At 51.4% G+C, this 18,973-nt stretch overlaps 1 protein-coding gene across 1 annotated transcript; it reads left to right on the top strand.

Moving 5' to 3' along the window:
- Positions 1 to 14,752: 14,752 nt before the first annotated feature.
- LOC308272934 (saoe class I histocompatibility antigen, A alpha chain-like) lies at positions 14,753 to 16,680 on the top strand (the record flags this gene model as incomplete). The annotated part of the gene is made up of 5 exons (XM_080709975.1): positions 14,753 to 14,825; positions 15,022 to 15,291; positions 15,465 to 15,740; positions 16,291 to 16,578; positions 16,679 to 16,680. Coding segments are annotated over 5 exons (909 nt in total).
- Positions 16,681 to 18,973: the final 2,293 nt, after the last annotated feature.

Here is an 18,973-nt window from a genome sequence, read left to right as displayed (position 1 = left end):
TTGAGAGCAAAACCAAACCTGGTCAGGGCGTGGTGTGCCAGTTTGTAATCTCAGTACTTGGGAGGCTGAGACAGGAGGATCACAGGTTCAAGGACAGCCTCAGCAAGTAGTGAGACTCTCAGTAACCTAGCAAGACCCTGTTACAAAATAAAAATTAAAAGGGCCGGGGGACCAGGCGTGGTGGTGCACGCTTGTAATCCCTGTGGTTGGGAGGCTAAGACAGGAGGAACACAGTTCAAAGCCACCCTCAGCTACTTAGTGAGGCTCTCAGCAACTTAGTGAGACCCTGTTTCCAATAAAAAATAAAAAATAGGTCTGGGAGTATAGCCCAGAGGTAGAAAGCTCCTGGGTTTCACACCCAGTACTGCCAAAAAAAAAAAAAAAAAAAAAAAAAAAGGGCTGGGGGTGAAGCTCAGGGGTAGAATGCCCCTGGACTCAATCGGCAATACCACAATAGATAAATAATAGTACCTGAGAACCTTCCCCGTGTTTGCGGTGCTGAGTCTGCCGTGTGGACAGAGGCTGTGAGGACGAGTGTGGACGGGGCTGTGCTGCTGCTCAGCGCGTCCTGCCTTAGGCGTAGTCGCCCCTCAGCTGGCGCGTCCTCCTTCTCCCCCTCTGTCCTTGTCCCTGGACAAGCCTCTTCCCACAGGACTGGACCCCAGGGGCTCGTACTCCCAGAGCCTCCTCCTTCTCCAGGCCTGGGCAGGGAGGCCTCCTGTGGCTGGAGAGCCTAGCCAGGCTGGGTCTGCCCTGCACCCCGGGGCCACAGTGCCCTGGAGGAGCATCTGCTGAGGCTCCACTAGAAAGAGCCTGTCTGCAGAGGGCTGAGCCAGCAGCGTCACTCAGTTCACATTTGCTGTGAGCTCCGCGTGGACGTGGTGTGTTTTGCCTCCTGACAACTCAATACTGAGGGAAAACAGGAGGAGGCGAGGAGACACGCTCTATCAGAGTGGAGAGGACGGTGCTCACGGAGCAGGTGAGTGTCAGGAGGAGGCAGAGCGTGGTGAGCGGGCACAGGGAAGGCGCTGTCTTCTCGGTGTCAGCGTTGACCTCTGTTGTGAGGTGACATGAGGAGAGGTCTGAGGACAGAGGACGTGGGCAGGAGGAGGTCTGCAGGAAGAACCTCCAGTGCAGATGCCCTGGGGCAGGGTCCTGCTGTGTCCTGGGGAGAGGGGGCCTGGATGTGGGTGCAGAGCCTCTGAGGGGGGTCAGGGGTGCGGCAGGTCCTGCAGCCTGGAGGACGCTGAGGGCCTTAGAGTGGGCCGCGTTGGGCACAGACAGACGAGGCCTTTATTATTAATCAGTCATAAACCTCCAAGATGAATAAGGCTGAAAGAATGAATATTGATTATTCAAAACAGCCAAGAGAAGAACAACCAAGAAACTTGTGGAGAGGAATTAGGAGAGGAGTCCGGGCAAGTCCCAGGCCACAGGCTCTGTCTCTCAGGCCCTAGGACATATCTGGGTGGAGACACCCAGCTTTGGGATCCCCAACTCCCCAGAGTTTCACTTTCCCTTTCCACCCTGTGTCAGGTCCCTCTGCCTGGACACTGGTGATGCGGCCCCTGTTCTCTCTCCCATTGGGTGAAGGGTTTCAGAGCCAAGCAGGCTCTGCGGGAGGGAGGAGCTAGGGGATGACTGCCCAGCAGGGACCCGGGAAGCCTGACACCACTGTCCCCAGGCAGCCAGCCTGCCCTGAAATCCTCCCTGTCCTCCTCTCTCCCTCCCATTTGCCCTCAGCTCCGCTGACCCTTGCTGGCCTCCAGTCCCCAAGCCCCTCCGCCTCTCTTTCCCATCCACCTAGGACCTGGGTTCTGCAGGAGAAGGAGGGTCCGCGGGGTCTCAGGAGCCCTGCCGCCAGGTCCGACTTCATAATGTATTTGGAGGACTCTTATCCTTTCCTGGCTGCAGGGAGCCCGCGTCCTCTCTGGCCTACATGGAGCCCTCCATCCCTCTGCGGGGTCCTCCTGTGTCTGGAGTCCCTTTGTGAATCTCAGTGTCCCCCTAGCATCCACATATGAGGGAGAACACCTGACCCTTCATTCTTTTTTTTTCTTTTTGTGGTCCTGGGGGTGGAACCCAGGGGCTTTTCTATCCCCGGGCTACATCCCCAGACCTACTTTATATTTTATTTGGAAACAGGGTGTCACTAGTTGCTGACAGCCTCACTCAGTAGCTGAGGCTGGCTTCGAACCTGTGTGATCCTCCTGTCTCAGCCACCCAATACTGGGATCACAAGCGTGCGCCACCACGCCCGGCTGACCCTTCATTCTTTGTGACCGACTAATCTCATAGACTATTCTCTGGTTCCATCGTTTTCCTGCAAATGACTTAATTTTGTCTTTGTTTATGGCTGGTAAAACTCCATTGTGTGTCTGTACCACAGTTTTGTGATCCAGTCACCTGTTGGTGGACATCTCGCCTGGTTCCATAATGTGGCTGAATGATGCTACTAATAAACACGGGTATATGTGTATCACTATAACATTCTGACTTTAATTTCTTTGGAAAGGTACCAGGAGTCGATCTCCGTTCTAACTGGAGTCAGTAGACTCTCAGAGCTGTTCTGGTTTGCATTTCCCTTACTTGCTCATGGTCTGTAAGTGCAAGTCTTTTATAAAAGATGCCAGGAGTAGCTAATCGGTTGACTTTCAGCAGGAAAATCAGGAATGACCAGTGTGGCACTAAGAATGTAAGATGGATCCAGACCTCGTGACACTAATCAGTGTTGGTAGTATCAGTAGTCATTAACTGCTCGTTATTCTAATTTAGACCACTATGTTTGTAAGACCCAGAAACCTTCCAGGATAATAAATTGGAATTTTTATTTTAAAAAAGAACTTACTTAAAAGCTCTTGGCACATCCAAAAACAGCACCAATTAAAGAATAAATCACTAAGCTATTTCACTCAGAGTCATCGCCATTTGAGACATTACAATAATATTCTAAGGGATTTTTTTAATTCCTTAGGATGGGAAACAATGTGTCAGGAGAAATATGGACCCAAAAGTGCCTGTTACTTCCTGCCGTGAATACATAATTTTCCCTCTTTTTTTTTTTTTTCAGTACTAGGGATGGAACCCAGGAGCATTCTCCCTGTGAGCTTCACCCCCAGCCCTATTTTTTAATAGGTTGTTGTGAGGTGACTTTGAGGAGAGGTCTGAGGACAGAGGGCGTGGCAGGAGGAGGTCTGCAGGAAGAACCTCCAGTGCAAATGCCCTGGGGCAGGGTCCTGCTGTGTCCTGGGGAGAGGGAGCTGCCTGGATGTGGGCACAGAGCATCTGAGGGGAGGTCAGAGGTGCAGCAGGTCCTGCAGCCTGGAAAACACTGAGGGCCTTAGAGTGGGCCGCGTTGGGCAAAGACAGACGAGGCCTTTATTATTAATCAGTCATAAACCTCCAAGATGAATAAGGCTGAAAGAATGAACACTGATTATTCAAAACAACCAAGATGCCGGGCGTGGTGGTGCACACTTGTAATTCCAGCATTTGGGAGGCTGAGACCGGAGGATCGTGGTTCTTGGACAGCCTCAGCTACTTAGTGAGGCCCTCTGCAACCCAGTGAGACCTGGTTTCAAAATAAAGAATAAAAAATAGGGCAGGGGGTATAGCTCAGAGGTCGAATGCCCTTGGGTTCCATCCCGAGATCCGAAGAAGAAGAAGGAGGAGGAGGAGGAGGAGGAGGACGAGGACGAGGAGGAGGAGGACAAGGACGAGGTGGAGGAGGAGGAGGAGGAGGACGACAACAACAACAACAACAATAACAACAACAACAACAGAAAAAGGATTTAGGGGAGGAGTCCGGGCAAGTCCCAGGTCCGCAGCGTGGCTCTCAGCTCTCGGCTCTCAGGTGTCAGCCCCTAGGACATATCTGTGGTGGAGACACCCAGCTTTGGGATCCCCATCTCCCCAGAGTTTCCCTTCTCCTTGTCTCAACGTGTGCCAGGTCCCTCAGTCTGGACAGGGCCCCAGTCCTCTCTCCCATTGGGTGTCATGTTGCAAGAGGAGCCAATCAGCACCCTTGTCACTGTGAGTTGTAAAACCCCCTGCAGGCCAAAGGGCCTCACTTTCTCCCTTGCTCTGGCAAGTTGCATCCCTGGCTCCTGAAGCCCTGCTCTCGCTGCTTGGGGAGAAGGGGGTGGTCCTGCTACTGAGACCTTGTGGGTGAGCGCAAGGTCCAGAGCTCAAGGCGCTCCGCGGGGAGGAGCGAGGGGAACATCCGGCGCCCCCCTGTCCTGAAATCCACACTCTATCCCCTCTTCTCCATTCCGTCCTCCAGGTCCTGCTGTCCCCTCTTCTGTCCCTGAGTCTCCACGTCCCCTCCTCCTCCCTTGCCCCCATTAACCTGGGGTGTGAGTTCTGCTCCAGAAGGAGGGTCCCCTGGGTCTCAGGGCTCCCACCCCAGGCTCCGACTCCATAATACATTTGGAGAGCTCCTTGTCCTGTCCTGGCTGGGGGGCGCTACCTCATCTCTGTGGCCACGTGGACCCTCCATCAACCACTGGGGTCTCTCCTCCTTTGTGTGGAGTTCTCCCTAGCATCCACATCTGAGGATAATATCTGACCCCTCGTTCTTTGTGAATGACCAAACTCGCATAGAATAATATTCTCCAGTCCAGACCATTTCCCTTCAAAGGACGTGATTTTGTTCTTTGTGGCTCAGTACAATTCCATTGTGTAGGTTGACTATAATTTTGTCATCCAGTCATCTGTTGAGGTGTGTGTGTGTGTGTGTGTGTGTGTGTGTGTGTAAATGACACACTGCATTTTTAAAACTTGCTGAGTGGGCATGGGACCAAAACTCCAGCATATAGGCACTGGTAAAAACTTCCTCAATAAGACCCAAGAAACTCAGGAAATTAAAATAAGAATAAATGGGATGGCATTAAAGTAAAAAGGTTTTCTTTAGTAAAGGGAGAGACAGCCTTCAAAATGGGGGGAGATCTTTGCCAGCTACTCCCCTGATAGAGAACTAATATCTAGAATATATAAAGAACTTAGAGATTTAACACCAACACACACACACACACACACACCCCAAAAAAACAACAACAACAAGAAACGACCAACAGATCTGAAAAAACACTGCACAAAATAAGAAGTACAAATGGCCAAGAAAAATATGAAAACTATTCAACATCTTTAGCAATGAGCGAGATACAAATCAAAACTGTACTGAGATTCTATCTGATCCAGACACAATGCCAATCATCAAGAAGTCACACATCAATCAATGCTGGTGATGAGCCGGGCGTGGTGGCGCACACTTGTAATCCGGGTACTTGGGAGGCTGAGACAGGAGGGTCGCAGGTTTGTAGCCAGCCTCAGCTAGTGAGTGAGGCCCTCCACAACTTAGTGAGACCTTTCAAAATAAAGAATAAAAAATAGGTGTGGGGGTGTAGTTTGGAAGTATAATGCCCCTGGGCTCAATCCCTGGTAACACACACACACACACACACACACACACACACACACACACACACACATGCAGGTGATGATGTGGGGAACTCTCTACACTGTTGGTGGGATTGAAAATTAGTGTAGCCACTATGGAGATCAGTGTGGAGATTCCTCAGGACACTAGGAATGGACCCACCTCACAATCCAGCTCTACCACTCCTTGGTGTTCTCTCAAATGCACTGAAATCAAAGTTGCACAGAGCTGCAAGCCTGTCCGTGTCTGTAGCAGCACAATTCACAACAGCCAAATCATGGGATCCACCTGGGTGTCCATCAGCAGGTGAGCAGCTTACAAAAATATGGGCTATCCACACGATGAAATTATACTCAGCAATGAAAAAGAAGAAAATGGTGTCATTTGCAGGAAACGGATGGACCGGGGGAACATCATGTTAAGTTCGGTGAGCCTGTGGCAGAAGGTGAAGGGTCACGTGTTTCTACCCATCTGTGGGGGCAGGGAGTTTGCAGACACAGAGGACGTTGGATGGCGGAGGAGAAGCCCCAACAGAGCGGTGGAGAGGGTGTGGGGGACGGTGCGGGCAGGAGAATTAATGAAGGAAGCACCTCCCTTGCCGTTATGTACAGAAGGGAAATCACCACGGCTGGCCGGTCTCGAGATTGCAAACGGGGAAGAGGAGGGAGCTTGGCAAGTGCTGTGAGCATGGGAGACGACACTGCACCAGTGAAGGCGCTTAGAAAGGAGAGCAATACTCGCTCTAAGAGTCAGCTAGCTAGTGCACAGCTGACTCTCAGCTGGTCAGGACGCCAGGGCAAAAGGATCAAGTTCAAGGAAGCTAGACCTTTATAAAAATAAATAAATAAAGGACAGATGTAGTTCAGTGGCACGAGGCCCCTGGGTGCAATTCCTAGTACAGCAACCATATAAAAACAAGACTCCTGGTTGAAAGGTACTACTTCTAAAACAAGTAGCAATCCGCAGACTGGAAGGAAACATGCGCAAAACCTTAATTAGACCAATGCCTTGAGTTCAAAATACACAAATAACTCCAAACCCTCATTAATAATAAGAAAACATGATTCAATGAAAACAGGAAAACTATTTGACCAAAAACTACACGAAATAAATTATATATGAAACAGAAGAAAAATGGCCAATATTCACAGCCTCAAATACAACCCTTCACCATAATAAAACTTAACCATGAACCGGTTCCAGAGGCTAAGCTGCAGCAGCGCAGGCCAGGCTGTAGGATAAAGGGCCGTAGGACTCACACAGTGCGCTCAGCATGAAACCCAGCGGCCAGTCCCGGCGGCTTCTGACGTGGTGGACACGCTGCGTACAGGACCAGCAGCCCCTCTGCACTCAGCGCAGGAGAGCGGGCGTCCAGTGCGCGCTGTGTACACGTGTCCTCAGCAGCCTTATTCACGGAAGCCCAAACCTGTATGTGACCCTCAGAGCTGACCACATCAGAAGGACGAGCCCTGACATATTCCTACAACAGATTGCTAGGCAACAGGAAGAAAGAAGTCACTAAAGAAGGCACTGAGATGATACGTCCTGGGATGTAAAAGAAGTCAGAGGGGCTGGGATGGAGCTCAGTGGCAGAGTGCTTGCCTGGCAAGTGCACCGCCCTGGGTTCAATCCACAGTTGAGAAAGACAAAAAAAGACCCCCTTGGCTGGGCGTGGTGGCGCACGCTTGTAATCCCTGCGCTTGGGAGGCGGAGACGGGAGGATCGCCAGGTTTGAAGCCAGCCGCACTGGCTTAAGAGACCCTGTTAACAAATTTTTTAAAAGTATAAAAATAGGTCTGGGAGTGTAGCCCAGAGGTAGAAGTGTTTCCAAGAACCCCAATACCACAAAATAAATAAATAAATAAATAAATAAATAAATAAATAAATAAAAGAGGCCAGAGGCCATGCTTCATCCAGCTGCGTTTCTGTGACAGGATGACAGGGTTGCAGTTACAGTAGACGCAAATCCACGGTCCTATGACGCTTCGGGTGGCAGGAGAGAATTGATCACAAGAGAAAACAACAGTTCTTGCCTGCATGATGGCCGCACCTGCCAGCCCAGGACTTGGGAAGCTGAGACGGTGGGATCAGGTGCAAGGCTACCTGAGCAACTGGGTGAGACTCTGGTTCTAAGAAAAAAATGACAAAGAGTTGGAAGTGGAGAGGGTCCTGGCTGAATCCGCAGTACAAAAAAAAAAAAAAAAAAAAGGCAATTCTTTGGGAGCAATAGAAATGTTCTATATCTTGATTGTGGTGATATTTGATATTTACACAATTTTACATTTGCTAAAACTCAGTGAGCTCTATACTTAAAAATAGTAGGTTTGCCGGGTGTGGTGGCGCACGCTTGTCATTCCCGCGCTTGGGAGGCGGAGGCAGGAGGATCGCATAGGTTCGAAGCCAGTGGCGCGCGCTGGCTTAGGAGACCCTGTTTCCAAATAAAAAATGTAAAAATAGGTTTGGGAGTGTAGCCCGGAGGTAGAAGGGCTTCCAGGAACCCCAGTATGACCAAAACAAAAACAAAAACAAAAACAGTAGGTTTTATTGTATTTAATCTTTATGTCAATACACGTTGAAAATTAGATCTAGGTAGAGAGTAAAAAGCTGGAGTACTACATGAGTTATTTAATGGTAACATGGCCATGGAGAAAACAGGAATTGCTCTTCAAGTTTGCAAAGTTGTATGATATGCGAAGTGATCCTTTACATACCCCAACGGTTTAAGTCATTCTGTTAAGCATACAACCTTGGTTTGGAGATGGGTCTTAACATACTGGACTCAGCCAGGCATGGTAGTGCACGCTTTTAATCCCAGCATTTGGGAGACTGAGACAGGAGGATCGCGGTTCGCGGACAGCCTCAGCAACTTAGTGAGGCCCTCCGCAACTTAGTGAGACCCTGTTTCAAAATAAAGAATAAAAAAAAAATAGGGCAGGGGGATGAGGCTTGGAGGTCAAATGCCCCTGGGTTCCATCCCCAGACCAGCAAAAAAAAAAACCCCAAAAAACAAAAAAACAAAACAAAACAAAAAACTGGTTTCTACGCTCTATTACTATTCATGACTGGCAAAAGATTTTTTTTTTTTCTGGTATGGGGATAGAGCCCAGGGGCATTCAACCTCCGAGCTACACCCCCCAGCACTATTTTTTATTTTTCATTTATGAACAGGGTCTCACTGAGTGGTAAAGGACCTCACTAAGTAGCTGAGGCTGTCCGCGAAACTGCGATAATCTTCCTGTCTCAGCCTCCCAAATGCTAGGATTACAAGCGTGCGCCAGCACGCCCGGCTTTTGCAAGAGATTTTATAAAATGATAAACACAATTTTCAGGTAGGGAATCCAAGCAGACCAGACCCTGTAATGGTGCTATATCCAGTAATATGGAGGAAATTCTGACAATTTCTTGTCTTAGTTTTATAAACCATTGCGCAGAATTTGCACCTGGTTCAGAAAAGGGATGTAAAGCTACAAGTTACATGTGGATGAGAGCTACAAAAAGTAAAACAAAGAGGCAACCTTACAATCCTCTCTCCTGAGACTACTGTCCTGCACGCGGCCAGTCCCCAGTGAGGACGCCTCCCCTTGCAACGCAGCGTGCCCAGTGGATCGACCTCAGTGACGGAGCTGAGTTATGGGCACTGCACACCCCTTAGCCAGTGACCACAGGAAACGCACCTCTTTAACTGGAAGGTATTACATAGTTTATCTTGGCGCTGTCCTTACCAATGATAAGTTTTCACATCAAGTTTAAAGAGCCAGGTAAACCTCAGCGACAACCCAGGGCTGTATCATGAGTCTTCTTCAGACAGTTCCCTAAGACTCCACGGGAGGCTGAGGTTGTTTTCGGGTTTAGTTCTATGGCTGCAGCTCTCGGGTGCTGCGGTGTCGCCTCGCCTCATTTCCCCAGTTACGAGTCTGGAACTCACAACCCTGAGTGTTCCTCTCGCTGTCTGCGCTTTGAGGGCCCTGAGAAGGGACAGGCCGAGGCCCAGCCCTGCTGGAGCTCAGGGTCTCCAGCTGCGACGTCAGTGACGTCGGCCACCGCGGAGCCAGGGAAGTGTACCCGTGAGTTTCCCTTTTGACACGAAGGGACAATAATGCCTGGGAACACTGTGCACATGCCTCCAAGCACTGAGAGCAGCCCAGGTGACCACCGCTAAAGACGGGAGGTCGGGGCCCGAGAGGGAGCTGCCCCAGGTCCTGGCAGCACGAGGCCGAGGTGAGAGGACAGCCCAACTCCTCAGCGACGGGTGCTGGAGCGCGCGCGCACACACACACACACACACACACACACACACACACACACGAGTGTATAATACGCAAGGGAATGTTATTCATTCATAGATATAACGATCTTGCTATTTATGACAAGAATGGAAACCCTTGGGCAGAGTGATAAGGGAAACCAGCCACCACGCAGAGGAGAAACACCGTGTGATCGACTTGAGGGCAGAATTCAGGGAGTGGACTCGGGGCGGGAGCAAGGCAGTTCCAGGGCTGCCAGGTGGAGACGGAGGAGGAGCTGTTGATGGTGCCTGATGGAGTTATAAAACGAGCCAGGTCTGAGGCGCTGACAGAGACCTGAGGGCGGGGCTTAGTGACACTGCGCTGTGTCCTGGAGCTCTGCTTAGAGATCAGAGTTTACCTGTGCTCGCTGTACACACACACATGCACACACACGCACACGCAGTGCCCATGGGATACTGGGTGAGTGAATGTGACTGAAGTCATTGCCCTGTATTTTACACACACATTATATAAGTGTATGTGTTTCAGGTCACCACATTGTATGCGTTGAATGTGTACAGTTTTACTTGAGAATCACAACCCAATAAAGCTGGAAAACAAATCTGAAGTATATTTAAATAATACTATTCAGCAGACAGCAATGATGTTCAGAAGGTTTTTAAATATATATCTGGGCGTGGTGGCGCACACTTGAAATCCCAGCATTTGGAAGGCTGAGACCAGAGAATCGCGGTTTGCGGACAGCCTCAGCTACTTAGTGAGGCCCTCTGCAACTTAGATCCTGTTTCAAAATAAAGAATGCAAAATAGGGCAGGGGTTGTAGCTCTGAGGTCAAATGCCTCTGGGTTCCATCCCCACACCCGCAATATATATACATATATATGTATATATGTGTATATATACATATTTTATCATATCAGGATGGAACTCAGGGGCATTCTACCTCCGAGCTATATTCCCAGCCTATTTTTCCCCCTGCGGTACTGGGGATAAAACCCAGAAGCCTTCTACGTCTGAACTATACCCCCAGCCCTTTATTTAATTTTTTATTTTGAAACAGGGTCTCACTGAGTTGCAAAGGGCCTAAGTAGTAGCTGAGTCTGTCCGCAAACCCGGATCCTCCTGTCTTAGCCTCCCAAATGCTGGGATTACAAGTTTGTGCCACCTCACCTGGCTCCTATTTTTTATTCTTTATTTTGAAACAGGGTCTCACTGAATTCCAAAGGGCCTCACTAAGTAGTTGAGGCTGTCTGCGAACCGCGATCCTCCTGTTTCTGCCTTCCGAACGCTGGGATTACAAGCATGTGCCACCACACCCAGCTTCAGAAGTGTTTTTTTTTTTTTAACACAGTAATGCTAAGAAGATAAACATTATTTCCTGTGATTTAATCAGTACTTGCTGCACACATTCCTTAAAATATTTCACTATACCCAGTAAATTCATGCAAATATCACATGAGATCTCTTGCTTGTGTGTGTGGTAGTGTAATGGAACGCAGGGGCCTTCTACCACTGAGCCACACCCCCACTAGAATTTTTATTATGAAACAGGGTCTCATGACGTTGCAGAAAGCCTCACTAAGTTGCTGAAGCTGACAGCGAACCTGTGATCCTCCTGTCTCAGCCTCCCAAGTACTGGGATTACAAGCGTGTGCCGCCAAGCCCGAAAGATTGTTTTTTAGTGAATTTTAAGGTAGCTTCAACATGTCACTAACTATGCTCACTAAAACCAACTAAAGGCATGAGCTGCATTGTCTGAATTCAGTGACTGCTACCAACTTCCTACCGCAAGTAACAACTGGCATTTAGTTTTAAGATTCATTGCTAGTTGGGCTGGTGGTGCATGTCTGTAATCCCGGGACTTGGGAGGCTGAGACAGGAGGATCGCAGGTTTGAGGACAGCCTCAGCAAATAGCAAGATTCTCAGCAACTTGACAAAACCCTTTTATTTTTGGTTTTCAAAACAAAAATTTTTTTTAACTGAGGGTGCAGGTTAGAGGTAGATGCCCCTGGGTTCAGTACTCACTACCACACACATCAAAATAATTATTGGTGAACTTTATTAGCATTGTGCCCAATAACAAATCATGGTCTAAAGCAGCCTCAATTGACTCCCTGGGTCTGAGACTCTGCGATACAACCTAGTAAAGGAGTAGTGGGGACCGAGATACCACAGACTCGAGATCCAGAGCACCTTAAGTGAAGTCGTAGTGACCCAAGGGAAGAACCCAGAGAAGGCACAAACTTCTGAAATCATGGGAAAGAGGAATAACAATGGAGCAATGAATGCCCACAACCCCACAACATCAGAACCCGATAAAACAGAAAATCAGAGATTTCTAGAGATCAAATCAGGAAAATAACTGTAGAAATAATAGAGCTGTTTCGAAAAGAATTCAGAGAGAGCCAAAAAGAGATAAAGGATGCAATTAATGAAGTAAAGGCCTCAATTCAAAGCACAAACAACCAACTAGACCACATGGAGAATAGAATCTCGCTCTTAGAAGATGATCAATCCAAAAATGAATGCATAGTTTCTAATTTAGAAAAAAAATCCGACATCAGGAATCTGACATTGAAGAAATATATGCCCATTTTAAGAGAGCTAACCTAAGAATAATTGGAATAGAGGAGGGAAAAGAAAGTGAAACCAAAGGGATCAACAATCTCTTCAAGGAAGTAATAGCAGAAAATTTTCCAAACATAGAGCAAGAGGTTGATACACAGGTCCAGGAAACTTATAGAACTCCCTTTAGAGAGGATCGGAGAAGAGGATCCCCACGTCACATAACTGTCAAAATGACCAATGTGGAAGCCAAGCAGAGAATCTTAACGGCAACAAAAACAAAGAGCCAAGTGACATTCAGAGGCAAGCCAATTAGAATCACTCCAGACTTCCCAAACCAAGTCATGAGAGCCAGAAGGGCTTGGAGTAACATATTCCAAACTCTGAAAGAAAACAACTTCCAGCCAAAAATTTCCTACCCAGCAAAACTTTCTATCAAATTAGATGGAGAAATAAGAAGCTTCCATGACAAACAGAAACTGAAGGAATTTATGTCTTCAAAACCAGCACTAGAGAAAATATTCAAAGAGATTAACTACAAAGAAGAATTAGGTAACACACACCAGAACCAGAGAAACAAGATTTTCCATCCAACACTCAACTAAGATTGGTTATCTGTGGAGATTCATTATTTATGTTAGTCTTCGTATTGTTTGCTTTTATTGTTGCTGACTGGACGATGTGTGTATTTATGTCTACAAAAGTTTTTTTTTAATCCCATTATGATTATGAATACAGTACACCAATAAAAAAAAAAAAACTTTTTTAAAGGACGGGAAGTGTAGCTCAGAGGTAGAATGCTCCTGGGTGCAATCTCAAGTACCACATGAAATAAATAACTAAGTAATAAATAAATAAATGCTGGAAAGTTGAAGTCTCTTCTCTTGTGCCATTCAGTTTAGTTTAGCAAATAGTTTCCAAAGCCAAAAGGAACCACTGGCCTTGAAGGAAATTCTTGACCTTTCAAAAAAGGTGACATTGTAGCCAGTTTTGTAAATATAATTTATGCTTAAATCTGTAAACCATGGGTCAGATTAATTTAGTGATGCCCCAGGGGCCCAGCTGATGAAGGACAGGTCTCACCGCTCACATCAGCTGTGTGAAGGGCCCTCTCCACCATGAGAGTCCGCTGTTACTTAACTGCTTTACTGTTCCCTGCCACATAATTTTAAACCCTAGGTACATTTTGAGAATTATTCTTATTCATATTTTGCTTTAAAAATAAACCAAACCAGTCAGGTGTGGTGACACACGCTTGTAATCCCAGCATTTGGGAGGCTGAGACAGGAGGATTGTGGTTCGTGAGCAGCCTCAACTACTTAGTGAGGCCCTCTGCAACTTAGTGAGACCCTGTTTCAAAATAAAGAATAAAAAAATAGAGCTGGGGTGTCACTCGGAGGTAGAATGCCCCTGGGTTCTATTCCCAGTACTGCAAAAAATAAATAAACCAAACTAAAATTCAGAACAACAACAAAAAAAAGAGGTAGAATACCCCTGGGTCCATCCCCCACTATTACACACACAAAAGCACAGAAACCACACTTCAAATGTAAGAAGGTCCACTCTTCTCTCTGCTTATTTTATTTTAGAAATAGTTATTTTGCTTTAAAATATTTCTTTTAACATGTAATTGGTTATTAATATTCTAAATGAGTAAATTTAAAATTGCATTAATTTCTTTTTTCTTTTTGTCATCGTACCCAGCCCTTCTTACTTTGAAAAAAGTGTCTCACTAGGTTGCCGAGCGTCTCCCTACATGTAGAGATTGATCAAGAAGCCGCCAGCAAGTCAGGCGTGGAGGCTCACGGTTGTAATCCCAGGATTTGAGAGACTGAGACGGGAGGGTCTCAAGGACAGCCTCGCTACTTAGGCAACTTCGCAACTCAGTGAAACCCTGTTTCAAAATAGAAAATAAAAATTGGGCTGGGGGTGTAGCTCGGAGGTAGAAAGCCCCTGGGTTCCATCCACAGTACCGCAAAAGAATCTGGAAGCCTTCTGTCTCAGCCTCCCCATACGGGATTAGAGGTGTGCCACCGCGCCCAGGTTGGCATTCATTTCTAACATGGCAAATGTTTCAGGATATCCGCCTCAAACATAATGACCTTTGGGATCCACAAAAATGTCTCAGTCCATTAAAAGCCTGAAACCAGTGCTCCATACCTGGGACAGGAATCAGGGCGATGGTGTGACGGCCACGCAGCCCTGGGCAGTAGAGAGGAGCAGCCGCGTCCCAGCCCGCGGCCGGCGCTCGGCTCAGGCCCAGGACGGTCAGGGCGCAGGCGCGCAGCTGCGGGGACTCCCCAGCGCCCAAGTTTCGCTTCTCCTTCTCCCAGCCTGTGTCAGGTCCCTCTGCCCGGACACTCGTGACGCGGCCCGCTTCTCTCTCCCATTGGCTGTCGCTTCCGAGAGCAGCCAATCAGCACCGCTGTGGCTCCCGGTTATAAACTCCGCACAGCCGCCCGGACTCTGCTCAGCCGCCTGGGCTCCTCCCGGACCTCGAGGATGGCGGTCATGGCCCCCCGAACCCTGCTCCTGCTGCTCTCGGGGCTCCTGGTTCTGGCCGAGACCTGGGCGCGTGAGTGCGGGGTCGGGAGGGAACCGGGGTCCGCGGGGAGGAGGAGCCGCCGCCCGTGTGCGCCCCGCGCCCCCTCCTCCCCATCCCCTCTGCGCCGCCCGCCCCGCGCCCCGTCCTCCCGAGTCCCGCGCCCTCCTCCCTCCGCCCACCCCGGGGCCTGCGGGGGGAGGTCGCGACTCAGGCGCCCCGTCCCCAGGCTCGCACTCCATGTCGTATTTCACCATCGCCGTGTCCCGGCCCGGCCTCGGGGAGCCCCGGTACATGATCGTGGGCTACGTGGACGGCACGCAGATCGCGCGCTTCGACAGCGACGCCGCGGACCCGAGGATGGAGCCGCGGGCGCCGTGGATGGCGGGGCTGGGGCCCGAGTATTGGGACAGAAACACGAGGACGGCCAGGGCGAACGCGCAGATTGACCGAGGGAACCTGCGGACCCTGCTTGGCTACTACAACCAGAGCGAGCGCGGTGAGTGACCGGCGGGCGCGGGGACCCGGGGCTGGACCAGGGCGAGGGCGCCCCGAGCAGAGACCCTCGGCCGGACCCGGGGACGGTCAGGGAGGCTTCCCGGCTCCATCTTCAGTTTAGGTGGGAATCCCCGGGGCGGGGCGGGGCGGGGTCTGACGGCGGGGCGGGGCCAGGCTCTCACACCATCCAGAGTATGTATGGCTGCGACCTGGGGCCGGATGGCCGCCTCCTCCGCGGGTACCGTCAGGACGCCTACGATGGCGCCGATTACATCGCCCTGAACGAGGACCTGCGCTCCTGGACGGCGGCGGACACGGCGGCTCAGATCAGCAAGCGCAAGTTGGAGGAGGCTGGTGTGGCGGAGCACTACAGGGCCTACCTGGAGGAGGAGTGCATAGAGTGGCTCCAGAGACACCTGGAGAACGGGAAGGAGGCCCTGCAGCGCGCAGGTCTGTGGGTTCGGGTCCCCGAGTCTCCTCCCGCCGCCCACAGGAGGGAGGGAAACGCCCCACGCTGAGCACCCTCCCCTGCAGAGGGTGGTGGCCCTGGGCTCCAGGTCCTGGGCACAGTGACCCTGAGGCCCCCTGCTCTCAGGACGCTGAGCACCCACTTTCTCAGGGCTGGAGGAAAAGACCCTGAAATAGCTGTTCCCTCTGACTCTGGCGGCCTGGGCGTCATGGCGACGTCCCCAGGCTGGTTCCCCCCAGTCCAGGGTCTTGGAGTCTCTCTCCAGCCTCCCACAGCCCTCAGCCTCCACCCAGGTCAGAACTGAAATCCCTCTCACAGACCTGGAGCCTCTACCTCAGGCTGACTCCACTGATTCCAGAACTTTCCAAGGAACAGGAGATTATCCAGAGCCGAGTGCAGCCTGGAGTCTGGTTTTGCCGCCCCCCTCCCCACCCTGGTTGTCCCGTCCACCTCAGGATGGTCACGTGGGCTCTGCCTCAGTGGACAACGGGGGAAATACAAAATGCCTCAGTGTCCTGACTCTTCCCTCAGACGCCCCAGAGACACACGTGAGCCGCCACCCCAGACCTGACGGGGGCGTCACCCTGAGGTGCTGGGCCCTGGGCTTCTACCCTGCCGACATCAGCCTCACCTGGCAGCGGGACGGGCAGGACCAGACCCAGGACATGGAGACGGTGGCCACCAGGCCCGCGGGGGATGGAACCTTCCAGAAGTGGGCGGCTGTGCCGGTGCCTTCTGGGGAGGAGCAGAGATACACGTGCCACGTGGACCATGAGGGGCTGCCCGAGCCCCGCACCCTGAGATGGGGTGAGCAGGGCTGTGGGCACAGAGCCTGGTGTCAGGAGAGCGGGAGGCGCCCGGGACCTCGGCAGGGTCAGGGCTGAGAGCTGGGGTCACCCTGCCCTCCCTCTTTCTTTAGAGCCTCCTCAGTCCACCCTGCGCGTCATGGGCATCGTCGTCGGCCTGCTTGTCCTTGGGGCTGCGGTCACTGGAGCCGCGGTGGCTGCTGTGAGGAGGAGGAGGAGGAGGAGTGCAGGTAGGGGGGCTCAGGGTCAGTGTTCTGGTCCCATGAGGGCTTCAGGCCTGGTGTCCCGCCTCCTTCATGGAAGCGCTGTCCCACACGCTCCCCAGCCTGGGTGCTGTGGGCTGACACGCACTTGTGAAGCTCAGGGGCAGTAGAGGACACACTCGGCCCTGAGGTGGTGGTGCTGAGACCTGATTCCACAGGAGAGGTCAGAGGGCGAGGGCCCTGCTGAGGACAGACTCCAGGAGGCGGCTGCTCCAGCCCGTCAGTCTCCTTCCTGTGCCTCCTGGTCCTCCCTGGGTCTGCCTTCCTGTGCCTCCTGGTCCTCCCTGGGTCTGCAGTCACCCTTCTGGAACCTTCCCTGGGCCAGCACTAGAGGATTCCTCTGGTCCTCATGACCCGCCTCACCTCCAGTCTCTCACAGGATGTTTTCTTCCCACAGGTGGAAAAAAGGGCTACACTCAGGCTGCCTGTGAGTATGAAGCAGGGCGATTCTGACGCCTTTGGTCAGTGTAGACGGGAGTCCGCGGGGAGCTCAGCCCCATAACCCCTCCTCAGCCGCGTCCCGTGGGCTCTGACCAGCTCCTGTGTTTGCTCCTCCCCAGCCAAGGACAGCGCCCAGGGCTCTGACGCGTCCCTCACAGCCGGCAAAGGTGAGGCCTGGAGGTGAGAGGAGGCCGGGCAGGGGGGCCTGGGCTCTGGGCACTCTGGTTGGACCTTCTGAGTGTGTGCGGGCTGTGAGTGTCACCACGTGCACTGGCTGATCTAATCTGTCCGTGATGGTTTACCCTGCAGTGTGACACGGCTGCCTCGTGAGGACTGAGTGACACAGGTTCTCTGGGGCTTCAAGAGCCCTGACTGCTCTGTCTGCAGCTGCCTCTGAATTCGTCCTCACCTCTGTGTCCCCATCAGCGTAGTGTGAGGAAGGAGGAGACCAGCCCACCTGAGCAGGACCCTCCCCACAGGACCTGGGCCCTCCTGTCACTTCCTGTCCCCGCAGAGGCGGCTGTCTCCATCCTGACACAGCTCGGTGCTACATGGACCTGAAACTTCCAACTCTCCAATTAAAAATAACATTCTAGATATGTATTTTTATTTCCAATTCTTGCAAGGAAATGTAGTTGATGGGTTGATTAAATAAAAAGAAGATATCTTAAACTTGACAGCAAAACCAAACCTAAGCGGGGCATGGTGTGCACACTTGTAATCTCAGTACTTTTTAGGCTGACAGGAGGATCACAGTTTCAAGGACAGCCTCAGCTAGTAGTGAGACTCTCACTAACCTAGCAAAACCCTATTACAAATAAAAATAAAAAGAGCTGGGGGTGTAGCTCAGGGGTAGAATGTCCCTGGATTCAAGGCACAATACCACAAAAGATAAAAAAAGTACCTGAGAACCTTCTCTGTGTTTGCGGTGGACAGAGGCTGTGAGGACGAGTGTGGACGGGGCTGTGCTGCTGCTCAGCGCGTCCTGCCTTAGGCGTGGTCGCTCCTCAGCTGGGCGTCCTCCTCCTCCTCCTCTGTCCTTGTCCCTGGACACAGCCTCTTCCCACAGGACTGGACCCCAGGGGCTCGCACTCCCAGAGCCTCCTCCTTCTCCGGGCCTGGGCAGGGAGGCCTCCTGTGTCTGGAGAGCCTGGCCAGGCTGGGTCTGCCCTGCACCCCGGGGCCACAGCGCCCTGGAGGAGCATCTGCTGAGGCTCCACTGAGAGGGAGCCTGTCTGCAGAGAGGGCGGTGCCCACAGCAGTCACTCAGCTGACATTGTTGTGAGCCCAGTATGGACGTGGTACGTTTTGCCTCCTGACAACTCAATGCTGTAAGTTGCCAGGCTGTGGCCTGAGGCCTTGTGGAGGAGGCGAGGACACAGGCTCTAGGCAGAGTGGAGAGGACGGTGCTCACGGAGCAGGTGAGTGTCAGGAGGAGGCAGAGCGTGGTGAGCGGGCACAGGGAAGGCGCTGTCTTCTTGGTGTCAGCGTTGACCTCTGTTGTGTGGTGACTTTGAGGAGAGGCCTGAGGACAGAGGGCGTGGGCAGGAGGAGGTCTGCAGGAAGAACCTCAGGTGCAAATGCCCTGGGGCAGGGTCCTGCTGTGTCCTGGGGAGAGGGAGCCTGGATGTGGGTGCAGAGCCTCTGAGGGGGGTCAGGGGTGCGGCAGGTCCTGCAGCCTGGAGGACACTGAGCGCAGAGAGT

This window comes from Muscardinus avellanarius (assembly GCF_963383645.1).
Source record: "Muscardinus avellanarius genome assembly, chromosome: 14".
Classification (NCBI taxonomy): Eukaryota; Metazoa; Chordata; class Mammalia; order Rodentia; family Gliridae; genus Muscardinus; species Muscardinus avellanarius.
This window is presented reverse-complemented; position numbering and strand designations above follow the sequence as displayed.